Source organism: Muscardinus avellanarius (genome assembly GCF_963383645.1).
Source record: "Muscardinus avellanarius genome assembly, chromosome: 12".
NCBI classification, from domain to species: domain Eukaryota; kingdom Metazoa; phylum Chordata; class Mammalia; order Rodentia; family Gliridae; genus Muscardinus; species Muscardinus avellanarius.
In genome coordinates, this window is record NC_137798.1 from 91,774,506 (window position 1) to 91,798,742 (window position 24,237).

The window sequence follows — 24,237 nt, forward strand, 5'->3', positions numbered from 1 at the left end:
TGGACATTTACAATGCCAGAAGTCCTCCACAACAGAGAAATATCCAATAGAAATATTAATAGTTCAGGGGCTGAAACACTGACCCAGAAAACAAATCCCATCCTCATTGTAGCATTTGAAAGACGTGAATCAGGTGAAGTGTAAGTGTACTCTTATTGTTATTAGAGTAAAATATCCCCAAACACGCTGACCAGGGCCGCAGAGATGGGTTCACAGGCTGCAGAGGCGAGGGGGTGGGCAGGCAGCTCCTGCTGTTGCCATGACCCCATCCCCAGGCACAAAAGAAGTAATGTGGGTGAACTGAGTTCTGCAGCGGATAACTCTCCCTCGGCACTCCCTAGCAGGCAAGGAGGCTCAGCGCTCAGCCTGCAAACTCCCCTGACAGGTTTGGGTTGGCGTTGAAAAGGAGCACACTAAACCAAAGTGGTAGCCCACTCACGCATCCCCAACATTCACACACACCAAAAAACTGGAAGGTTTTAAAATTAGAAGCCATACAAAGAACTGTCTGTATTTTAATGGCCTTGACAAGAAGAAATCTATTTTTTTGTTTGTGTCTGCCTTTGTTGGGACTTTTGGTAAGTTGTTTTGTTTTCCCTTATTTGTTTTTCATACTTTTATCTAATTTTGTGTATTTTAAAAACTTATTCACTTGTATTTTCCTCTTTTTTATTTTTATTTTTCTTATTTTTATTGCTTTCTCTTCTCCTTTTACTTTCTTCCTCTCCTAGTTTCTTCTTCTATTCTTTCCTAACTCCCTCTTGTTTTTTCTTTTTTTCTATATATTTTAGTATTAATTTTACTACTATTAATGCTTTATTTTTCAGCCTATTCTTTACTATTACTCTCTTTCCTTTCTTTTCTTTGGTCAGTAAAGTTGTAGGCTTCTTTTTTTTTTTTTTTTTAAGTGGGTCTAGAGATGAAACCCAGGGGCATTCGATCTCCGAACGACACCCCTGCCTTATTTTTTATTCTTTATTTTTAAACAGGGTCTCACTAAGTTGTGATGAGCCTCACTAAGTAGCTGAAGCTGTCCTCGAACCACAATCCTCCAGTCTCAGCCTCCCGAATGCTGGGATTTCAAGTGTGCGCCACCATGCCAGCTTGTAGAGATAATAAGCTTTATTGTATGCTGATATATGAGACTTTAAGGATCTCAGAATGCACTTCAGAGGCACAGTAACAAAAACAGCATGACAATGACAAGTAGACCGGTGGAATAGAATAAAGGGCATAGAAATAAGCCCACAAAGCTACAGCCATATGATTCTTGATAAAGGTGCCAAAAAAAACATACACTGAAACAAAGATAGAGCCAGGAGTGGTGGCGCAGGCTTGTAATCCCAGCATTCAAGAGGCTGAGACCAGAGGATTGCGGTTCGCAGACAGCCTCTGCTACTTAGTGAGGCCCTCTGCAACTCAGTGAGACCCGGTTTCAAAATTAAAGAATAAAAAATAGGGCAGGGGGTGTAGCTCGGAGGTCGAATGCCCCTGGGTTCCATCCCTCAACCTGCAAAAAAAAAAAAAAAAAAAGAAAGAAAGAAAGAAAGAAAGAAAGAAAGAAAGAAAGAAAGAAGCAAAAGAAAGAAAGAAGAGATGGGACTCTAGCAAATGCTGAGAAAACTGAAATTTCAATACATGAAATGTTTAAATATAAATGTTCGAATACAGTATTTCTCTTGCCAAAATAAATAAATAAGCCTAAATCTAATATAAGTATATCTATACCAATTTCCAAATAGGAAACAGGATAGCTGAGCATATTAAATTACAAGTTAAATGAAATTAGTAAAATCTATACAGTGAGAAACTTTATAAGACAACCTAGCATTCTCACAATGAATAGAGAACTAATTCTACACATACACACATCCCATTTTTTTAAGTTTTATTTTATTTTTTATTTTTTATTGGTGTATTTTAGTCATACATCTTAATGGAGTACAAGATGGTGGAAACATACATGCACACATAACCAATTAGCCCTTACCCAATTCCTGCCCCATTCCCTCCCCATCCTTCCTTCTCATGTTTGGCTTGTGATTGACATTCATATGTTTGTTAATGTACATCATGTGCATTAGAGAATAAAATTCACTTTTAAAAGTACCACTGAAGCCGGGTGTGGTGGCGCACGCTTATAATTCCATTACTTGGGAGGCTGAGACAGGAGAATCCCGCAGCAGAAGGCCCCTGGGTTCCATCCACAGTAACACACACACACACACACACACACACACACACACACACACAAAGTACCACTGAACCCAAAGAGGTCAGGGTTTAGAAGATCAAAAAACAGAAGTGTAATAAAGAATAGGGTCAAATCTATGCTATCAATGACGTGTGACAAAAGTTGGATACAGTGGACATACTAACACATTTACTAGAGTCCATGCAAGAGCTCCTGGCCCAGAAAACCTGACTTCAGAGCTAATGTAGCAACATTACCTTTATAATTTCTGAAATTAAATACTACTCTGTCATTGATCTTAAAAAAAGCCTTGTTTTACTTACTTAAATATTGATGCATTTTTTTAAGTTACTAAATGTTTCACTGTCATAGAAAGATCCTCAGATACACACACTTTGAAGAGAAAGGTATAAAGCTATCAGCTATACTTGCTTTAGTTGACCTACCTTCTAAGAATGTAATAAAATGGGAAAGAGAAGACAAAAGCAAAGGCAGCAACCACCCTGAGCAAGCAACCAGAAAGTGCTAGTTTTCCAGGGAAGTATGTCTTACCCTATAACGTCAATCACCCCAGAGAGCTCAGAGTCAAGCAGCACAGAAGAAGAAATAGGCTCCCAAAGATTATCACTCGCTATGATTTTCACACTCTGGAGACCTTGATGGTCCAGCATCTTTCTTAACACCTTTGGAGAGATAAGCAGAACATAGAAAAGGTTAAAAATGAAGTGCTAATGGTGACCAAATAAGTACAAAATATCAAATAGTATTATCCAGAAATAACCACTATCCTTTTGGTATGCTTTCTTACAGGGATTTTCTTATGCAGACATATATACCATTTGGTTGAATGCTTTAACCTTTCACTTTATTTTAATTATTTCCCAATGTCTTTAAATAGCCTCTGTTATTAGAAATATTACAGTTCCAATGTTTTGTACCATACCTGAAGAACTAAGAAATATTCCTTTCTTACTATAAAGTCTTTCATACTTATAAACAGGACAGGAAATTTAAAAATCTACCCATTGGTTTATTTACCTATACAAATTAAAATAAACTAAATCTTAACCAAAAAAAAATAAACTGGTAAATACAGAGTAATGCCTTCACCAGTACATACTACTACACCAGCCTCATGAATACTCTAGAAGAATCACAAGATGGAGCCCTCATCCCTGTGGTGGCAAACACACCTGCCAGGACACTAAAACTAATAGAGTACTAGAAAAGTGAACAGAAAAGCCAGAGATCAGGGACATATAAAAATGTATGGATCATCTGTATGTAAAACAAAAGCAGAAAGGACATCATTTCACCCAGGGTGAGAAGAGTCAGGTTTCTCAGAAAAGTAGCTCTACACAAGCGCCCCCACCATATATACAGCAAGCTCTTATAACTGCCTAGCAAACAGTAGCAGGTGCTCAACAACATCAAGAGATTCAGATAAGCAAAAATTAACAACTTTACAAGCTTTCTTTCTAAATTCTAACTTTTCTGGAGTTCTGAAATTTCTAGCTAATGTGCTCTTTTAGGAAGCAAATAATAATAAAAGTTCTAATTAAGTCCAGGGTGTAGTTGACAACGGATAGTTTCTTAAACCTGATGTGTTAGAGGTATTTTAGAAAATCTGGTGAGAATTATAATAGCAATCAAAATTCACCTTTCCAACAAGGTCAGTTGAGTCTGAGGGCACCCTGGTTCAAGAAAAAACAGATCCTTAATAGTAGACAGAGACCAACTCTCAAGATTCAGTAGCACTGAGATACCCTGCCCCTTTAGAGGCATCAATTTTGAGTTTCATCCCTCTGAAGTTCTCTCTTATAGAGGAGGGAAAACAACTTAATCAAATTTGCGTTTATCACTTATCTTGGATATATTTGTTTAGTCTTATCCTAGACAATCAACAGTAAGATTGCTTCCTTTTCTATATAGTATATTTGAATAGCAAAATGGACAAGTCTATAAGCTGTGAATTATAAACAAATTTCCACTCCCAAATCAGCATTCTTTGTATGCAGTTTTATCTAACATATATTGAAATGGTATTTTACCTGTGGAAATTTCCCTTCCCCTCAAAAAAAAAAAAAACCCACCAAAAACAAAAAACAAAACCTCTTAGATGAAAGCATTGTTTATAAGACACATGACCAAGATGACATTCTAGAGGATCCAGAGAGTTGCAAATCCATTTCTATCTACTAACCTCAGATTCTAGGTGGGATTTTTCTAGGCACAATTTTAAAAACCAGAAAATCATGAAATACATTTTATAAAATATATTTCATGAAAAACCATAAAATATATTTAAATACCATGAAAACCAGACTAAGTGATAAATTTAACTATATAGTAAAAAATAAAAATAATATATAAGAAACAATACCCTTTTGTACTCTAGCAATCATCTTAATATACAATATTTAATATAAATTCATTAAGGTTACTCAATATGAATACCTACATTCATCTTTATTGAACTCTTTACAAAAGATATTTCAATAGACTACAGATCCCCCCACAAAAAATCCTGCTGAAAAAAGGGCAAACACAAGCTAAAAGTTTCCATATCCTGAGACATTTTCCTATAGGAAATCTAAAGGTTAAAAGAAAAGGAAATGAAGTCTAAACTACTTAAAACATCGATCATGAGTCTTGGAGCAGTGTGGATTTAGCATACACTAAGTCCTCAACAGATTTAAGAGTAAAGGCTAATAATAAAGTTCTTCTCTTGCCAAAATAAATAATTAAATAAACCTAAATCTAATCTAATCTGTACCAATTTCCAATAGGAAACAGGATAGTTGAGCATATTAAATTACAAATTAAATCAAATTAGTAAAAGCTATACAGTGAGAAACCTTATAAGACAACTCAGCATCCTCACAATCGATAAAGAACCAATTCCACACATAAATACATCCCATTTTTCAAATACAAATTTCCACCATAGGATCCGGCTATGCCACTCCTGGGTATCTCTCCAAAGGGGTTGAAATAAGAGAACTACAGTAATATATGATATCCATGTTCATAGCACAATTCGTTATATAGCCAAAATATATGGAACCAACCTAGGTCTCCATCAACAGATGAATGGATTGCAAAATTATGAAAATACACACAATGGAACTCTACTCAGCAATAAAGAAGAACAAAATCATGTCATTCGCAAGAAGATGGAAAGACCTAAAGAACATTATGCTAAGTGAGGTCAGCCAAGCACAGAAAGAGAAGGGACATATGTTTTCTCTAAAGATGCCCAAATTAGAGACTTTTAGGAATACCAGAGGGACTCCAGATAATGGAGAGGAAAACTCAGCAAAGCTGAAATGAAAAGGTAGGAGACAAAGAAGGCTGAGGTTGATTAATGGAGGAGCTACGTCCGAATATGTATAAAAGTATGAATGTAGCATGGTCAACCTGGACACTCAATGTTGCAATGGGGGAAGGGATAGTGGGAGGGAGAGGGCACCAAGCATAGTCTGAATGTATGCCATTTTCAATGATCCACATAAAAATAAAATAAATAAATAAATGTTATTTTCCTGATAACAAGAGTAACCTGGCTATCTAGTAGACATTTTTTAAAGCACAGAAAAATAACTTTGTTCAGAAATTTACTGTAAACAATTAAAACAGTATATTTCATTTATTTAAATTTAACTGAATACACTGAAATAAAAATTGAATGACTGAACAAAAATATAAAAATAGTACGGAATTATGATGTGAGACTATAATGGTGGAGATTGAATCAGTGTCTTATATATGTGTAGCAGTCTAGTCTATGCTACAACAGCTAAAAAAAACTAATAAATTTTAAAATGGGAAAATTCAACCTAACTCTTCAGATAAAGACAATTCAAAGTTTACAGAGAATACATTTGTCTTAATATCTTGAATAAAAACATTATTAAGATTTTAATTTTGTCAAAATTAGCAAAATAAATATCTGTGCTATTAAAAAAATGTTTTTTCAAGTATAATTTCCTACTAATTTCAGAGTGAGAGCCATAAGGAAATATGCAAGAATATCCTAAAGATTATTATATATTAAAGTTATACAGACCTTGATATAATTGATATCAAATGTTCTTTCATTCCAAATCTGCAAAACAAAAGGCCAAAGAGTTTGAATTGGAAATTTTCAAATGTCAAAAAGTCAACATTATCATTAAGATGCCACTTCTCATTCTGTCCAAGGCCAGTGTGAGGTAAATTAGCACACTATTTCAAAATTTCAAAATGAAATAGGACTGGAGGTGTAGCTCAGAGGTAGAACACTCCTGGGTTTAATCCACAGTACCACAAACATAAAGTAAATTGGGGTCTTACCAAATTAGCACGTGCTGGTTGCAAACCTGCAATCTTCTTGTCTCACCTTCCCAAGTACTAAAATTATAGGCTTAAATCACTGTGCCTGGCTATAATTACCCATTATTTAACAAAAACATTTTATGACTATAACATAATAAAAGCCTGTTAATTCCAAACCTACCTTCAGTCTCCCTATGAGTTAAAAATGCCCTGACATTTAAGTTATCAAATATAAACTAATTTTCTGTTATTATTTGCTAAAGAATAGCAAAAACAAGTATGTTTGTGTTTCTGGTTTCCTACAGCCCTTGGTCCATTCTCATGCAGTGTATCTGCTCTAGTGTCTACCATTCTCACTGAACTCAAGAGCTTACTAATCCTGGTACCACTGAACTAGTAAATTCTGCAACACTGTAGGTGCTTAGTAAATACTTGCTGACCATCAAAGTGATGAGTGAGTTGCATGAAAATTTAATTATCAGCTTTGGCAGGCAGCATATTAATAAGCAAATGTCTGATGCAGACCTCCAGTCTGACAACAATCAACTTTAGAAACATAATATTGTTGTTTTGTTTTTTAAATCACTAAAAGAAGTTAGAATTTTAGCCAACCAGCCAAACCTAGCCCCCCACCTGTATTTTCATAGCCAGAGAGCTAAAAATTGTTTTTAGTTTTAAATGGTTACTTTTTTTTTTTTTTCACTACTGGGGATGAAACTCAGGGACATTCTATCCCCATGCTATATCCCCAGCAGCCCTATTTTTTATTCTTTATTTTGAAACAGGGTCTCACTAAGTTGCAGAGGGCCTCACTAAGTAGCTGAGGACCTGCAATCCTCCTATCTCAGCCTCCCAATGGCTACATTTTTTTTTTTTTTTTTTTTTTTTTGGTGGTACTGGGGTTCCTGGAAGCCCTTCTACCTCCAGGCTACACTCCCAGACCTCTTTTTACATTTTATATTTGGAAACAGGGTCTCCTAAGCCAGCGCGCGCAGCTGGCTTCAAACCTGCGCGATCCTCCTGTCTCTGCCTCCCAAGCGCGGGGATTACAAGCGTGCGCCACCACGCCCGGCTCCCAATGGCTACATTTTACATGGATATGTATAATTACCTTAAAATATCCTTAATATGCCTTATGGTTAAAAAGCTTAAAATATATGTGTTCTGGACCTTTAGGTAAAAGTTTTTCAATCCCTTGTTTAGAAAATAGAAGACTCAGAATAAAATAAGAATAATCATTAAGTTACATATGAAACAGTATTATATGAGAACTAGAGAAATTAGGAAAAGCACTGAAAAAGGAAGATTTAAGTTATTTGGTATAAAACAATTTTAAACAGTTCAGAGAGGGTATACACTCGGTACAGCTTTTAAAAGTGGAAAGAATTTGATGGACAAAGAAGAGTAATAAAAGGTTTCATGTAATTAATCTGTGTTATTACCAGATACCAATAGAACAGATTAGTCTCATGACACAAAATGGTTAGTTGACAAAGGCCACAGAATACGATGACTTTTGAAAATTACAAATTATATTTTAAATACATTACTAACTCCAATATAATCAATGTCCAGATCATGATGCTTCTTGGCGCCCAGAATCCAACTCACGACATAGTATGCAGTCAGCTGAGGATTTACATAAGGCCAGTTGAAACCTTTTCCCAGCCATCCAGGGAATGACCAGGGCAACCCTGGAGAGAGAAGGAAAAAAGCAAATGGGCAGGTGAAGCAGTACTGACCTGACTCTGGGACAGGGCAGAGCAGCAACTCTCAGAGACATGTTAATCATTTAGGGAGTGTTCTCTAAAGGCACCAAGATAAGAGTAAGGTATTTATTTTCTAGTTTAGCAGATCATGCTGGGCATGATGGCGCAAGCAGGAGGATCGCGCTGGTTGAAAGCCAGAGAGGCTGGCTTAAGAGACCCTGTTTCCAAATAAAAATATAAAATAGGTCTGGGCATGTAACCCAGAGGTAGAAGGGTTTCCAGGAACCCCAGTACCACAAAAAAAATATATATATATATATATATATATATATATATATATATATATATATATATATTAGCAGGTCATTATAATCAATAGATTATCACTCTTCCTGACCCAGACCTCCTCCTAAATGGCACCTACAAGTCTCTAGTCATTGCCTTAAACCTGAAGGAATTAACTCCATCTTGCCTTTCTGACTTTTCCTCTCATCCTGAGTCCTTCTCTCCGGCATGCCTTGTAGGCAGATCTCATGAGGATGATAATGAGGGGAACTGGGGCTGCCCCCCTAGAGCCAGAGCAATCACCTCATGATGGGAAGCAAACTGACTCCTCAGGCCCAGAGTCAGCAGGACCTTGCAAAACCAGTCAGGAAATGGCGGGGTGCCCATCAAACCACAGGCTCAACAATACTGCCTTAGCTGCCAGCTATGAGAACTCCCAGTGCTTGTCTTTGTCCCTTTTTACTAAAACCTCAAAGCTCTTCTCAGGTCCTAGAAACAGATACTAGGTCAGCTGGTCTCTCCATTCTCCCTACGTGGCCACAATGAATAAAGCTCCTTTCTTGCCTTCTCTGCTGTTCTACTCTTCAGCTGACTTTTGGGACAAGTGGCCAAACCTGGACCACTGGGATGGAGCTGGGGCTTTTTCCCTAACTCTGGTAACAGCACTATTGAAAACAATACACACACACACACACACACACACACACACACACACACACACACACACATCAGTAAGCAAAAAACCATTACAAATCTTACCAAAAGGAAAGAGTATATAACACAAACTCTTAAAATCCCTTCAAATCTGTAATAATTTCTTATTGACACCTAGAGTCAGATCCCATAATTTCAAATGTTCAATATTGAATTTCTGTTTTTTCAGGCCAAATTAAGAGTTCTGAAAGATCATGCTAAACTACCCCAGAAGGTAAGTATAACACAGATTTCTCACTCATAAATATATCTTCTTACAAATTTTTCACTCATAAATATATCTTCTTACAATATAGAGATATTTGAAATATTAATAAGTCAGGCAATCGAATTGAGCAAAATTAGTTTTTTTTAACTTAAATCAATATAAATGTCAGTGAGTAAACAGGGAAATATACTTCTGTTAAAAGATATACAACAAAGCCCGGCGTGGTGGGCCTGATTGTAATCCCAGCATTTGGGAGGCAGAGACAGGAGGATGACAGTTTGATGACAATTTCAGCTACTTAGTGAGCCCCTTTGCAACTCAGTGAGACCCTGTTTCAAAGTAAAAATAAATAAATAAAAATAAATAGGGCTGGAGGGTGTCATTCGGAAGTAGAATGCCCCTGGATTTCATCCTCAGTACCTAAAAGAAAAGAAAGATATACACCAAACAAGTCTATATTCTTCCAATAACCCTGATTATTAACTAAAAAAGAATGAGAATAAAAGAAAAGTACTAATTATAATTTTGAATCCTCAGTTAGTAACATATTAAAGTAAGGTAAACAGTTAACTGCTATGTACATTACTAATCTAGTTCACCACTGAAAAAAATCTAGGCCAGCCTCAGAAACTTAGCAATACCCTGTTTCAAAATAAAAATAAAATAGAGCTGAGGTGTAGCTCAGAGGTAGAATACCTGTGGGTTCAATCCCCAATACCACAAAAAATATATAAAAAGAAGGTCAAATATTATTCTTCTAAATTAAATACATTACATCAAAAGTATGACATTATAACATTGGAACATTTGAAAACAATGAAAGCCTAAATACAATCTGAAGGACTTCTATGTGTAAGTTTTGTTGTTGTTGTTGTTGTTGTTGTTGTTGTTGTTTTTGCAGTACTGGAAATGGAACCCAGGGGCATTTTACCTCTGAGCTCTACCCCCAGCCCTATTTTTTATTCTTTATTTTGAAGCAGGGTCTTACTGAATTATAAAGGGCCTCATTAAGTGGTAGCTGAGGCTGTGCACGAACCATGATCCTCCAGTCTCAGCCTCCCAAATGTTTATATTACAAGAGTGTGCCTGGCCTCGTGTAAGTTTTTGTTGGAACACAGATTTTCTACATTTAAATGAGATCTGACCTTGGAAACAGCCCAGTGGGCAAGTATGTTCTCAATTCAATGATGCTTTCATTGTTCAAAACACTTCTGGAATCTCACTGAAGTCTGTTTGAAAGAACATACTCACTCTTCAAATTTTGTTTTGTTTTTATGTGAAAAATATTACTCTTATTGAGAAAATTATTTTTTAAATAACTTGAAAGCCAGTCTTTAAAATGGATCAGTAATTTTACTTAATTTAGTCTAAATATAAATCTTGTTTCAAAATGCCAAATTCAAGTGAAAGTGTCTCACCACTTTGGATGTTTGAAAGGCTTTAGAGACTGTATGCATTGCCAACACAACTGTGAAATGAATGTAGTCTCACCTGACTAACCATCCAGTGACCTTGGCAGTAGAACCTAAGGGCAGTAAAGGCAAGAACCGGGGACTGCACTGCTCAGTATCCCTGGACCCTGGAGCAGGGACCTACGTATCACAAGTAAGAATGCCTCTGTATGCACCTCTTCTAAAAATGGAGTCGTCCACATTTAATATACAATTTTATAAATAGCATTGCCCTTTCACAAGTTTTGATGAGAGATTTTGTCGAGGTTAGTAGTTTATCAGGAAAAAAACAGAATAGAATTGGACTCTCAACCTGATTTTGCCACTTACTGACTGTGACCTTAGGTCACTGGCATAACCTCTCTAAACATCCACTGCTTCTTCGATAAAACAAGAAGAATAATACCTGATTCCAGAAGGAGTAAAACCTTGACCATAAACTGTTGGGCATGGTGGCACACTCTTGTAATCTCAGTACTTGGGAGCCTGAGAGAGGAGGGAGGATCATAGCTGTCAGGCTCAGCTATTTCATGAGGCCCTCCATAACTTAGTGAAACCCTGTTTCAAAATAAAAAATTAAAAAAAGTAGGGCTGGGGATATAGTTCAAAGATAAAATGTCCTTGGGTTCAATCCCCGGTACCACAAAAAAAAAAAAAAAAAAATTGACATAATATTCAAAAGCAGAGAAAGCTCATTCTTGGCACATTCGCTGCTAGTAGAATACTGGTAGTATTAACAATATTATTAGTATTTCAGTATTAGTAGAGATTCTACCATCATGATTCAAAATTTGAAAGTCAGAGTCTACAGAAGCATTGCAAACTTCACTTCTTACCCATAAGTATTATATTGGGGTTTCTCTTCTTAGCTTCCTTCATTAACCACCACTCGTATCCTCGGAAGTAATTCTCATCTAGTGTATAATGCATGTGGGAGGGCTCAGTGCCATCTGAAAAGAGGAAGGAAATGATCCGAGAATAGTGCTTCCTAGGGACACACGTACACACACACTTCACAAAAGTAGTACTTCATTACCAATCCTTAAGTTGGGCAAATAAGAATAATCTCTTTTTCTTCTTTTGTGGTACTGAGGGAACCTAGGCGGGACATTCTACCTCCAAGCTACACCCCCAGCCCTACTTTTATTTCTTTATTTTTTTTGAAACAAAATCTAAGTTGCAGGGGACCTCACTAAGTAGCTAAGGCTGGCCACAAACCTGAGATCCTCCTATCTCAGCTTCCCAAGTGCTGGGATTACAAGTGGGTGCCACCATGCCCAGCAAGAATAATCTTACATAACTTGAAGATGGTAAAATGTTATGGTTTGAATCTAGAATGGTCCCCAAAGATTCATGTCCTATAATTTGACCCCTGAGGCAGCAACGTTCAGAGGTTTTGATTTCCACTTTTTTTCAAAATAAACACTAATACCACCTCACAGATACATCTGTTAAAAAATGACTTCCAGCCGGGCGTGGTGGCACACGCTTATAATCCCGGCACTTGGAAGGTGGAGAGAGAAGGATCACACTGATTTGACGCCAGCCTCGCTGGCTTAAGAGACCCTGTTTCCAAATTTTAAAAATATAAAAATAGGTCTGGGAGTGTAACCTGGAGGTAGAAGGGTTTCCAGGAACCCCAGTACCACCAAAAAAAAAAAAAAATTACTTCTAAATCACTATCAGGAAGACAAATATATAAAGAAACACTCTAGAGTTAATTATTATAGAATTTGGCCTATAAAAAATAAGCTATATCTACTAGTAGAGAGAATTAATTATATTTTTCTTCTTCTTTGAAACCAAAGGCCTATAAACTACTGATTGATAACATATATAACACAAAGCCAATCAAAATGGTGGCCAAAAAGGCTGAAGATTTAGCACCTTGCATGTTCTCTACAAAATTACAATGATTCTTTTTCCAAGTAATGGGATTACAAGAGCGGACCACCATGCCTGGCCTCTGTATATTTTTTTTTTAAATAATGGCAGGTAAAAAAAATTTAAAAACTAAGAAACAATCTACTAAGCAACAATCAACCTCAAAAGAGTTGGTGTCACTTATATTTTGAAATCATATTCCATAACATTAAGTGTAGACTAAAATGTTGAAGGAGTTCTATTTCTCAAATATTCCTACCTGTTGTTTGCCCATCACCACCTATTTCGACTTTTAAAATATGCAAAGAGGCACCAAAGTTTGGCTGTGGAAATAAAGAACAGTATTAACACTGCATTTTATTGTATAAAAACCTCAAAACAACTACTAATAATTGTCTTTGGTGTTTTACAGATGAGAAAACAAAAGCAAAACTTTAAATTGCAGCTTATTCCAAAATTAATTTGCCATATTTTAAAAAATTAGAATTATGAAGCCGATAAATTCTATGGCTGAAATTCACCATATGCTTTTTCACTGCTACATATAGCAAATATTTTTTTAATGGTTTTATTAGTGCATTGCAATGATACATCATAGCGAGGTTCAATGTGATAACAACTACATGCACATAGGTCTCTGTGTATTCCCCTCCACATCCCAGCCCGGGCCCCTCCTGCCTCCCCACAGGAGTTAGTGAGATCGCTAGTAATACCTTCACATATTGCCACACTATTATTTGAGCTGATCTTTCTTCAATCCTTCCCCATACCCCCTCTCTATCTCTCCTCCAACTCCAACTGTTCTACAAGACTCTTTATGCATTTGTGTGTGTGTGTGTGTGTGTGTGTGTGTGTGTGTGTGTGTGTGTGTGTGTGTGATGGTGGGGATGGAAACCCAGGAGCATTGTACCTACGAGCTACACCCCAGCCCTATTATTTTAGTCTTTTTATTTTTATTTTTAATTTTAATTTTGGTGGTACTGGGGTTCCTGGAAGCCCTTCTACCTCCGGGCTACACTCCCATACCTATTTTTACATTTTTACTTGGAAACAGGGTCTCCTAAGCCAGCGCGCGCGGCTGGCTTCAAACCTGCGCGATCCTCCTGTCTCTGCCTCCCAAGCGCGGGGATGACAAGCGTGCGCCACCATGCCCGGCCTAGACTTCTTATTTTTGAAACAGGGTCTCACTGAGTTGTGAAGGGCCTCACTAAGTAGCTGAGGCTGCAAACAGCAATCCTCAGGTCTTCACCTTCTGAATGCAGGGACTACAAGCGTGCGCCACCACACCAGCTCTACATTATTTAAAGTCCCTTGTCGTTTCTTATTTTCTCTCTAGCTTCCACAGATGTGAGAAAACACTGACTTTGAGAATAACTAATCTCACCTGGCATAATATTGTATGGTTCTATTCATTTCCTGAAAACGACATCATTTTTTTTCTTCTTTTTGGCTGAGTAGAATTCCATTGTGTATATATACTGAAGGCCCAACCTGTGACTCTATCTTGTATAAAACTCAGTGCTGTAGGTACCTGCAGGACCCTGTTCAACCTTTGCACCATCTTCCTGAAATTGTAACCTTTTAATCTATGCCTTCCTGAAATTGTAACTGCCCTTTGAATGTAATCACCACTGTTCCTCCTCGTGGATAAAACTCAGGTAAACTGCACAGTACAAAGTTCCACCCCTCCCCTGGGAAAAACTAAGAAGACAAACTGGTTTCTAGATATGGACCTAAGAGGGGGCTAGCCAACCAAAAACTGATACCTGTCTCAGTTAAGGGGGCTCAGCCAATAAGGAAAAGGTCAAATATAGTTAAGGATTTTTATGGGTTTTCCTCTATAAAAAGGGGCCTGGCTGACTGGAGGGGCACGCAGCTCTAATAATTGGCACAAGAGCTGTAGCATAGCTAGCTGGTAATTTTGCTTTTTATGCTAAATTCTTCTCAATTATTTTAATAAATTTTTAATAATCTGTTGGTATGTGGCTCTCCTCATCCCCACATAATCCTGGCCCAACAATACCACATTTTCTATACCCATTCGTCTGTTGCGGGTTTTTCTATAATGTGGCTATGGTGAATTTTAAAATACCACAGGAACCATTAAATAATTAGTTTTCTCCATTACCTTAAAGAGATAATCCAGTATTTCAGAACGATAGGGCTCTGGATAATTTACTAGAAGTCGGGAGGTTGCCTGAAAAAAATAAAAGTTCCCAAAAGCATGAATAAACAATATATCTGCAAACAATTGTCTAGTGTCCATGCACACGACTGGGCGTGTTCCAACTCAGCCAGTCCTTTGGCAAAATGTAGCCGTGGAAAGTCCTTTCCCGGGTAGTTTTGCCTAAACTTGCTTTGCCAGTCACTGGGCTATTGTTTATCCAAGTATGAAAAGGTTGCCCTCGGCTGGGATGTGGACTGGCTGGGAGGTAAGCTTGCTAAGGCTGTTGTTGGCTCAAAATTATCTTGAAATTTGGATTTCCTATCTTATGACCATTTGTCAACAATATCTCAGGGCTAAGATGAATGGAACGAATCTCAGATATTTTTACCCCTCAACATCTTACAGAAAATAATCTAAGCAGCATTGCTAAATGGAAGCACTACTTTCTTCAACCTTTGTAACTATTACACACAACTATACAATGACTCTCCAGGCCAGACCTTACTAAGGAAACCTCACACAAGACTGACCTCAGAAACAATAGGAAGACATGCAGAAAGTACAGGCACCCTACAGAAAACTGCTTGAAAGAAATCACCAAACCAGTATCTGAAAATCTATCCTTTGGGAGGAAATACAAGCAAGGGAAATAAAAGAGGCAGTTTTTAGCATGACACAATACTACGTCCCTAGGCTTGGAAGCCAGAAAGTCAGGTATATGACAGGGGAAAATACTTGACTTCTCTGGGGATCAACCTTCAATTTTTAACTCTGTACCCTAATCACTATTTCTCTTTTCTAACTCACTTCTAAGTTCCTCAAGGACACAAACTGTGTCTTACTCAAGTTCATTTCCTCATTCTTTGTTATTCAATAGCATTAAATATCTTGTATTTTTTTTTTTTTTTTGCTCTGACCTTGGCAACATAGGAAGCTCTGAGGCAAATGGAGCTGACACCCTGATTCTCTCATTTACAAGCGAAGTGACTATGAGCAAATTATTGTAAAGTGAGTTATCATATTCATGCAGACTAAAATATAAGATATCCATAAAAATTAGCAGTTTCCAGCACATAACAAGCTCTTGATGAATGCCAGGCATTGTACATCTCTTTTTAAATATATTGTTCTCAAAGAGCTTACAGCCTAGCAGAGGCTCAAATGTCAAAGTTGGCCCACTTTAAAATGAATGCTGTATTATGCACGCTAACAAATCTCTGACCCTACTCAGCAATTCCTCATGCCTTGTATTATGCCATCAGAACTGTGTATTCTACTGTTTGGGGTTATTTTGCTCTCTGTACACTTCTCCCTTTAACACGGAAAGTGCCCACCTTAGACAAACACATCATGTTACTATGCTATTGCAAACCCATAGCCACACTGAATGCAAAAGCATTAGTCAAGGGCAACATAACCAATGTCAAATGTACCATCAAGCAATAACAAAGTGTTACTCGCACTGCCTGAATAAGGCCTGAAGCTATTTGTAAGACCAGGAAGAACCCTTGGTAAAATTATTTCTTCATTCAGCGCCGGGCGTGGTGGCACACACTTGTAATCCCCACGCTTGGGAGGCGGAAACAGGAGATGCAGGTTCAAAGTGTCAGCCTCGCTGGCTTAAGAGACCCTGTTTCCAAATTAAAAAAATATAAAATAGGAAGTGTAGCCTGGAGGTAGAAGGGCTTCCAGGAACCCCAGTACCACCCAAAAAAAAAATTTATATATATATTTTTTATATATATATTTATATATATATAGTATATATACATATATTTGTATATATACATATATTTATGATATATATATGTGTGTATATATATATGTGTGTGTATATATATATATATATATATATATATATATATATATATACCAAAAAAAAAAGGCCTTGAAATAACTTCCTCTTCCCTAATCCCTAAAACCTGATATTGTCCTAAGGACTTTACATATATCCTCACAATGCCAGGGACCATTGCATCCCAAGAAAAGAAAAGAAAAGAAAGAGCAGTTAAATAATTTTCCAAGGCTATCCAGTGAAAAGCGTGCCCAGCATATGCCAGACAACCTTCCAGGGCCCGCATTCTTAACCAATGAACCCAAGGCCTTCTCTATGAAATGAAGATTAAATAAGAGCATTCTAAACATGTCCTACCACAAGCTGTACTAGGTACCCCGAGTTACTTACACACACACACACACACACACACACACACACACACACACACATTTAAACTGGTATGCAAATATAGTGGTTCAACCAGTTTCATTCAGTATTTATTAAGCTTCTAAAATAAGTAACACAATATTATTAAGCACACTGATAATTATTAGATATTTCATCAAATTAGACAGATATTTCTTATCCTGGGTTATAAAATGATTCTTATTTTAATCATTTTAAATTGAGCTAAATAAACATAAAAGAACTACAGATTTCCACCTTTTAGTAAGCTTATACACTAGATTTAAAATCACAGGTAAAGATATAAAAAGAGATATTAGAGCCTCATTTTATCAAATACTGGGTATTTCAGATTTAGACCAAATATATAAAAAGAGAATGAGAGCAGTGAAAAGCAAATGCATTACTTCATTAGCCCACAGGTTCCCCTGAAATATGCAGCAGGCCCTGTTAACAGGGATGAAAATTAGGAATAAAAGTGTAAATAAATAAATATCAAAAGGCGTGGTTCCCCCAACATGCCATCTCTGCCATCAGGCTCCAGGCTGACCCATCACATACAAGCAAGTAGCATTCAAGCTTGTTCTGAGATGCAATTACTATCTGACTCAACCCAATGAGATCAGAAGTTTAGGAGTTCAACAAAATTAGTCCTCAATGTAATCTGGGCTGCCTGGTCAAAAACAAAACAAAAAACCTGCCTCATTCAAAGTTTTGGCAGCATTCAAAAGCCCTCAGCGCTCAGCCTCATGGGCCCAAAAGTTATAAACAGAAAGAGGTAAAACAAAGGCAGAAATGACAAAGAACTTGGGCTGGAACAAGTAAATACTGTCAGGTGCCAAGAACAATCATGCCAGTGAGGAAAGCTTCCAGGCTTGGAGGCACCTGCTGGCATGTCCGAAGAACCAAGGGAAGGACCAGCTGTGCCCATTCGCAATTATGCATAAAGCTAAAATGGCCTTCCTGTGTCTTTGCAAATAAATCCTCTGGAATGTCCACAGAACTCACTCACTCACTCCAGATGTCATCGCTCAGAAAAAAGATGAGGTACCAATCAGGTACTGTGGTATCCTAGCTGAAACTCGAAAAGTGTAAGAGGTCGGCCGGGCATGGTGGCGCACGCTTGTAATCCCCGCGCTTGGGAGGCAGAGACAGGAGGATCGGGCAGGTTCGAAGTCAGCCTCTCGCACTGGCTTAGGAGACCCTGTTTCCAAATAAAAATGTAAAAATAGGTCTGGGAGCATAGCCCGGATGTAGAAGGGCTTCCAGGAACCCCAGTACCACCCAAAAAAAAAAAAGAAAGAAAAGAAAAGAAAAGTGTAAGAAGTCAAAACTAAGGAAAGCTTAAGAAATATGGACTTTGGTAAAAATTTTACCAATATTAGTTATGACAAACAGAACCATTTTAATATTGGGTGCTAGTAATGGAGAAGTGGCTAAGGGGTGTATAAAATACTCTATTGCCTTCATAACTTTTTAGTAAATCTAAAACTACTCTAAATTTTTTATTTTATTTATTATTTTATTTTTTTGCGGTACTAAGGATTGAACCCAGGGGCATTCTACCTGCAAGCTACACCCCGAGCCCTATTTTATATTCTTTATTTTGAAACAGAGTCTCATTAAGTTGCAAAAGGCCTCACTAAGTAGCTGAGGCTGCAATCCTCCTGTCTCAGCCTCCCAAGTACTAGGATTACAAGCCTGTTGTGCCACCACGCCAGGCTTAAATTTTTATTAGTGCATTATAATTTTATAAAATGCGTTTCGTTGTAGCATACACGTTGATACAAATAATACACTTTGATCACATCTATTCCACCCTTACCTTCCTCAACCCCTTCCTCTTCTCTGTCTTCCTGCTCCTTTAATGTAGCCCTTTTCCCCCCATAGATTCCACAAGAGGAAACGTGATACTTGTGTCTGACTTTTTCACCTAACATTATGCTCTCCGGTTCCATCCATTTCCCTACAAACGACATGATTCATTCTTTTTGGCTGAGTAGTACTCCACTGTGTTGGGGGGGAAGGGGGTCCTTTTATTTCTCCCTTCATCTGTTGACGGAAACCATAGGCTAATTCCATAAACTTGGCTATTGTGAATTGTGCCTCGTTAAAAATGTATATTTTTATATACAGAAACCCCCATAGCATAGTGACCTTAATTCCTCAGGTTATATGCAGAAGAATTGTATGGTTGTATCATACGGTCGTTTTTAGGGTTTTTTTTTTTTTTTTTTTTTTTTTTTTAGGTACATCCACACTGATCACACTTATTTTCATTGCGGCTTTACTGACTTACATTCCCGCCAACGGTTAAGTACATAAGGGTTCCTTTTTCCCTACATCCTCAACAACATGTAAGTTTAAATTTGTTTTAATCTCTTGCTCTTGAGATCCTTGAATGAGAAATAAAAAATACCTCCCAATACCTTGTATAAAAATTAACTAGTGAAGCTGGGCGTGGTGACACACACTTGTAATCCCAGTACTTAGGAGGCTGAGACAGGAGTTCGCTGTTCGCAGAGAACCTCGGGGCGAGGCCCTCTGCAACTTAGTGAGAACCTGTTTCAAATAAAGAATAAAAAATTGGGCTGGCGTTATGGCGTGGGTGCAGAATGCCCCTGGTTTCCATCCCCAGTACCTCAAACAATAACAACAACAACAACAACAACAACAACAACAACAACAACAACAACAAAACAACTAGTGAATCTGTTAAAATGCAGACCCTCAACCTGCTCAGAAGAACAAAGTCAGAATGGGGAAAGACAGACAGATTCTACGTTTTAACAAGCACACCTGGTGACTCTTAGGACCCTCTAGGCGCCAACGCTGCCCATCGCCCCGGTGGGGAAGGGGCCAGCAGCGGCGCGGCACGGGCCTGCCCGGGGTACTGGACCCGGGGCGGCAACCCCAGACCACTGGAGCAGCCTCCCGCGAAAGCAGAGAAGGTCCCAGGTATTTCAGCCCTCACATCGTCCTAAGGACTTGAGCTTAGCAGTCGTTCCTCCAAATCAAGCCTCAGGCGGGGTCTCCGGGCCGCTCTAGTGCCTTGGGGCGTCTGACCCTAGGCCACCCACTCCCTACACGGGCGCCCAGAGCGCTCGGGCCTCTGGGGGCGACGAGGCTGAGCATCCCAAGGGCGTCGCGGGCCGCCGCGCCTCTCCCGCCACCGGCCACCTGCCGGGGGCGCGCCGAGGCCCTCGCGAGCGCGCCCAGGGCTCCCGGGCTCGTCCTCCGCGCCCCCCGGCCGTCCGCGCGCGCGCCCCCGAGGGAGGACGGCGGGCGCGGGGCCGCGCGTGCGCGCGTCCGAGGGTGGGGCGGCGCCCGCGCTCCCGCCGCCCCTCGCTCACCCCGCCGCCGCTGACCGCGCCGATGCCGTCGAACTCCCGGCCCAGCCCGCCGGAGTCGTCGAGCACGTACGCGACGCCGGGCGCCGACAGCGCGCACAGCAGCAGGGCAAGCGCGGCGCGGCCCGCCGAACCCGCGGCGGCCGTCATCACTTCCACCGCGCGTTGCCGGGAAGCCTCCCGCGGCTTCTCAGCCATTGTGTGGGTCACATGACTCCGGCGAGTGCGGAGGCGGGTCCGCTCGCCGCCATGTTGGAGAAGGGCGGCAGGCTGCTGACTCTGGGCCCGCCATCTTGAGTGTGGGCGGCGGGCAGTGTGCGCAGCCGCAGTGAGGTCGAGGAAAGGCAGGGCGAGCTGACTCTAACTGCTCTGCTGTGTCCAGGGCTTTTAGCCTTGAAGGTGATAAGAGTATGTCACCTCAACATTTGCTTCTCTGGACTGTTGACTGTTTTGAATTTAAAGCGCCTAAAAAAAAGAAAAGCCAGGTGCAGGCTCTGACCTTCACGCAGTGTTTTAAAAGCAGAAGGTGAAATTCCCATATGGAAGAAAGATGAAGTCAAGGAACTCTTTGCAAACAATTCTGGTCAAACTGACCCCTGTCTTCCCAATCACTTCTCTAGCCAATTAAATATTCTACCCCCTCAGTCCCATCACATTTCGGAAATATAAAAGTGATTGCCCTAACCTCCTTCGTTGGGCCTTCATTTCCCTATGAGAACTTCTGTGCCACGTAAACTTAAGTACACTAGTATGTTTCTTACTTATTAGTATATCTTATGTCCGTTTAATTCTTTGAGGGCAGCCAGGACCCTAAGAGGAAGGAGGTAGAATTATGTCCTTACTTACTCTATGGGAAATGACCTGTTAGTTGAAATGACACTAGATGGATAACCCTCACTTGTTAAGAAAGTTATAAATTGCCCTGGGATTTTTGATTCCTTGTAACTGGATCAAATTAAAGATGCTTTAAGTGGTGGCGCAGGCTTGTAATCCCCGCGTTTGGGAGGCAGAGACAGGAGAATCGCACAGGTTCGAAGCCAGCTGTCTGGCTTAAGAGACCCTGTTTCCAAATTTTAAAAAATATATAAAAGCAGTCTGGGAGTGTAGCCCGAAGGTAGAAGGGCTTCCAGGCACCCCAGTACCACCACAAAAAAAAAAAAAATCCTTTAAAAGGATTCAAAAGAGGTTTTTCCTCATTCCAAAAATCTGCCTGGGCAGAGCCATGAGATTTGTTATTAGTGCCCACATAAGCCCCAGAGACACCAACATGACAAGGAAAAGACTTTTAGGCTTTAAGACACCTGAAACTTTGCACAGACCTGTTTGAAATTTGATTGGTTTGACTGTGGGCCACAAGTTTCCGGACAATTATATGAGGAGGTCAAATCCTTGTCTGGGCAATCCATAAACCACACCTGGCCTTCTGATATTCCTAGATTCCTACCGGACAATAACTATGTTCAGTCTTTCTCTTTACTGTCTCAACTTTTGTCTATAGTCCCAATGTAATTATTAACAATGCCCCCTTTACCTCCAAAAGTATTCTGGTTTGGATAAGGTCTATAGTCCCCCTATGTCTGAGCCACTTATTTTCTTGAGTTTCTTCTCTTCCAAATAGAGCACATATCTGACAACCCCGCCTTCCCTCACTAACAATAATATTCTATAGTAAAGTTAGTAGCTTTCCATTTCTGTAGCTTTCACTTGACAGAACTCAGCCTGATCCATTTGTTCTAATAAAATTTAAAGCGTGAGATGGAGCAATCATGGTGGGAAGCTATGGGTATAGAATGAAGTGAATGTTACCCCTCCCACTAACTCCTAAATTTTATGTCTGTGATATGCATTTAGCCCAAAAGGAGCACATGATAATGTGAACAGATGGGAAGTCCCAAGGTGATGTGATAATAGTGGAAAATACCACGCACACGAAATTAGGAAGTTGAAACCAGTAGCCAGCATATTTCATGCTGTAGCACATCACTGTCCCCTTGTAGTTGGGAGACAGGCCACAAACATGTGTGCAATGTGTGAACTTTTTAAAAGAGGAAGCAGAATCCTTAACAGAAATGTACCCTCACCCTCAGGAAGTGCCACTGGTTCTTAGCTCATACATTGAGACAACTGCTTACCAGAAAGAACATTCGTTGTTTCAGATTTCTATCTAATCTATACCATGGAGACTATTATGAAGGTAAAAACTAAATAAACCCTCTAGCTTCACTTGCTCTTAGTTGACATAAAAATGCTAATTTTGAAGATCACATATTTTGGCTAAATATTATTAGTCTCCCACTAGCACTGCTATCGATAACATCTCTGTGGTGTAGGTTATGATGATAGCAGTTGCCCGTGTCCTCTTACTAAAAACATTGATTCTTCACGTGGGGCTGAAAATATATGGAAGAGTGGCTGGAACAAGATGAAAAGGCTTGACATCTCCACCTTCTTAACGTATCTCTTTCTTTCTTGGCTTTAACCTTTGTGTTAAAGACATTTACCAACCACCAACATCAGAAACGCCAGACCATGTAAGAAATGAACTGGTGGTGCCTGAATGCCTGGAAGATCTCCTATTCCCAAAAGACAGGACTGTTTTCCCCTTTTAGTAGCCTCTCTCCCCTCACTCATTATTCCTATCCTGTATCTGTAACTCCCCAACTCCTTGGAAATGAGAAGTCATTTTGCCAGCAAAGCGTGCATATGTGCCTATTCTTTGCCCAGTGGATGAAGCTCTTTATTCTGCTGCCACTCAATCTCTTGCGTCACTGGCCTTATCAAGCAGCAAAATAAGACCTTTCCTTGTTTACGACACCATTACGCAAGAAAATTTCTAAGGACTATCTTCCAACCTGCCATTAAAATGCAATAAGCACAAGCTGGAATAGAAAATTTGCTCAAGATCTAAGATAAAAGGCCGGGCGTGGTGGCACACGCTTGTAATTCCCGCACTTGGGAGGCGAAGACAGGAGGATCGCGCAGGTTCAAAGCCAGCCGCGCTGGCTTAAGAGACCCTGTTTCTAAATAAAAAATATAAAAAATAGGTCTGGGAGTGTAGCCTGGAGGTAGAAGGGCTTCCAGGAACCCCAGTACCACCACCACCACCAAAAAAAAAAAAAAAAGATCTAAAAAGATCTAAGATAAATGGAAATAGCAGTTACAGCAGTTATCAAAAATGATGACGTTGGTTGGTTTCAGGATCAATGAGGCAAACAAAGCATTATGAAAGAAAGGTTCCAGTTCTTTCATTTCAGATGAGTTTAAAAAGTAATGTTATTTCTGAAGGAAAACAAATCAATCCTCTAGCTTCACTCACTTTTAATTGACTTTAAAAATCACTAGGGAGATTCTCAGGGACCTAGTGAGACCCTGTTTCAAAACAAAAATACTTTCTTTTTTTTTTTTTTTTTGGTGGTACTGGGGTTCCTGGAAGCCCTTCTACCTCCGGGCTACACTCCCAGACCTATTTTTACATTTTTACTTGGAAGCAGGGTCTCCTAAGCCAGCGCGCGCGGCTGGCTTCGAACCTGCGTGATCCTCCTGTCTCTGCCTCCCAAGAGCAGGGATTACAAGCGTGCGCCACCACGGCCAGCCCCAAAATACTTTAAAAAAAAATAGTGGGGGGAAACTAGGAAGTGTATCCCAAAGGTAGAAAAGCCCTGAGTAACACCAAAATAATAGTAATAATAACAATACCTATATTAATAATAATAAAAATAATAATAATAACAAAAACAATGTGACCTAAGTTGCTCAATTGCGATTGCTAATAATAT

General features: G+C 39.3%; 1 protein-coding gene across 1 annotated transcript in view; it reads right to left on the reverse strand.

Annotated features, from left to right (window-relative positions):
* The window catches only part of GALC (galactosylceramidase), a gene marked incomplete at both ends in the record, with an annotated part of 81,086 nt that extends 60,427 nt beyond the window's left edge, over positions 1-20,659 (reverse strand). Inside the window, 7 exons of the mRNA XM_080707187.1 lie at positions 2,747-2,877; positions 6,264-6,302; positions 8,066-8,205; positions 11,715-11,828; positions 13,022-13,085; positions 14,891-14,959; positions 20,465-20,659. Of these exons, the coding sequence (XP_080563313.1) occupies positions 2,747-2,877; positions 6,264-6,302; positions 8,066-8,205; positions 11,715-11,828; positions 13,022-13,085; positions 14,891-14,959; positions 20,465-20,659 (752 nt within the window). The remainder of the gene's footprint in view (positions 1-2,746; positions 2,878-6,263; positions 6,303-8,065; positions 8,206-11,714; positions 11,829-13,021; positions 13,086-14,890; positions 14,960-20,464) is intronic.
* Between the last annotated feature and the right edge of the window lie 3,578 nt (positions 20,660-24,237).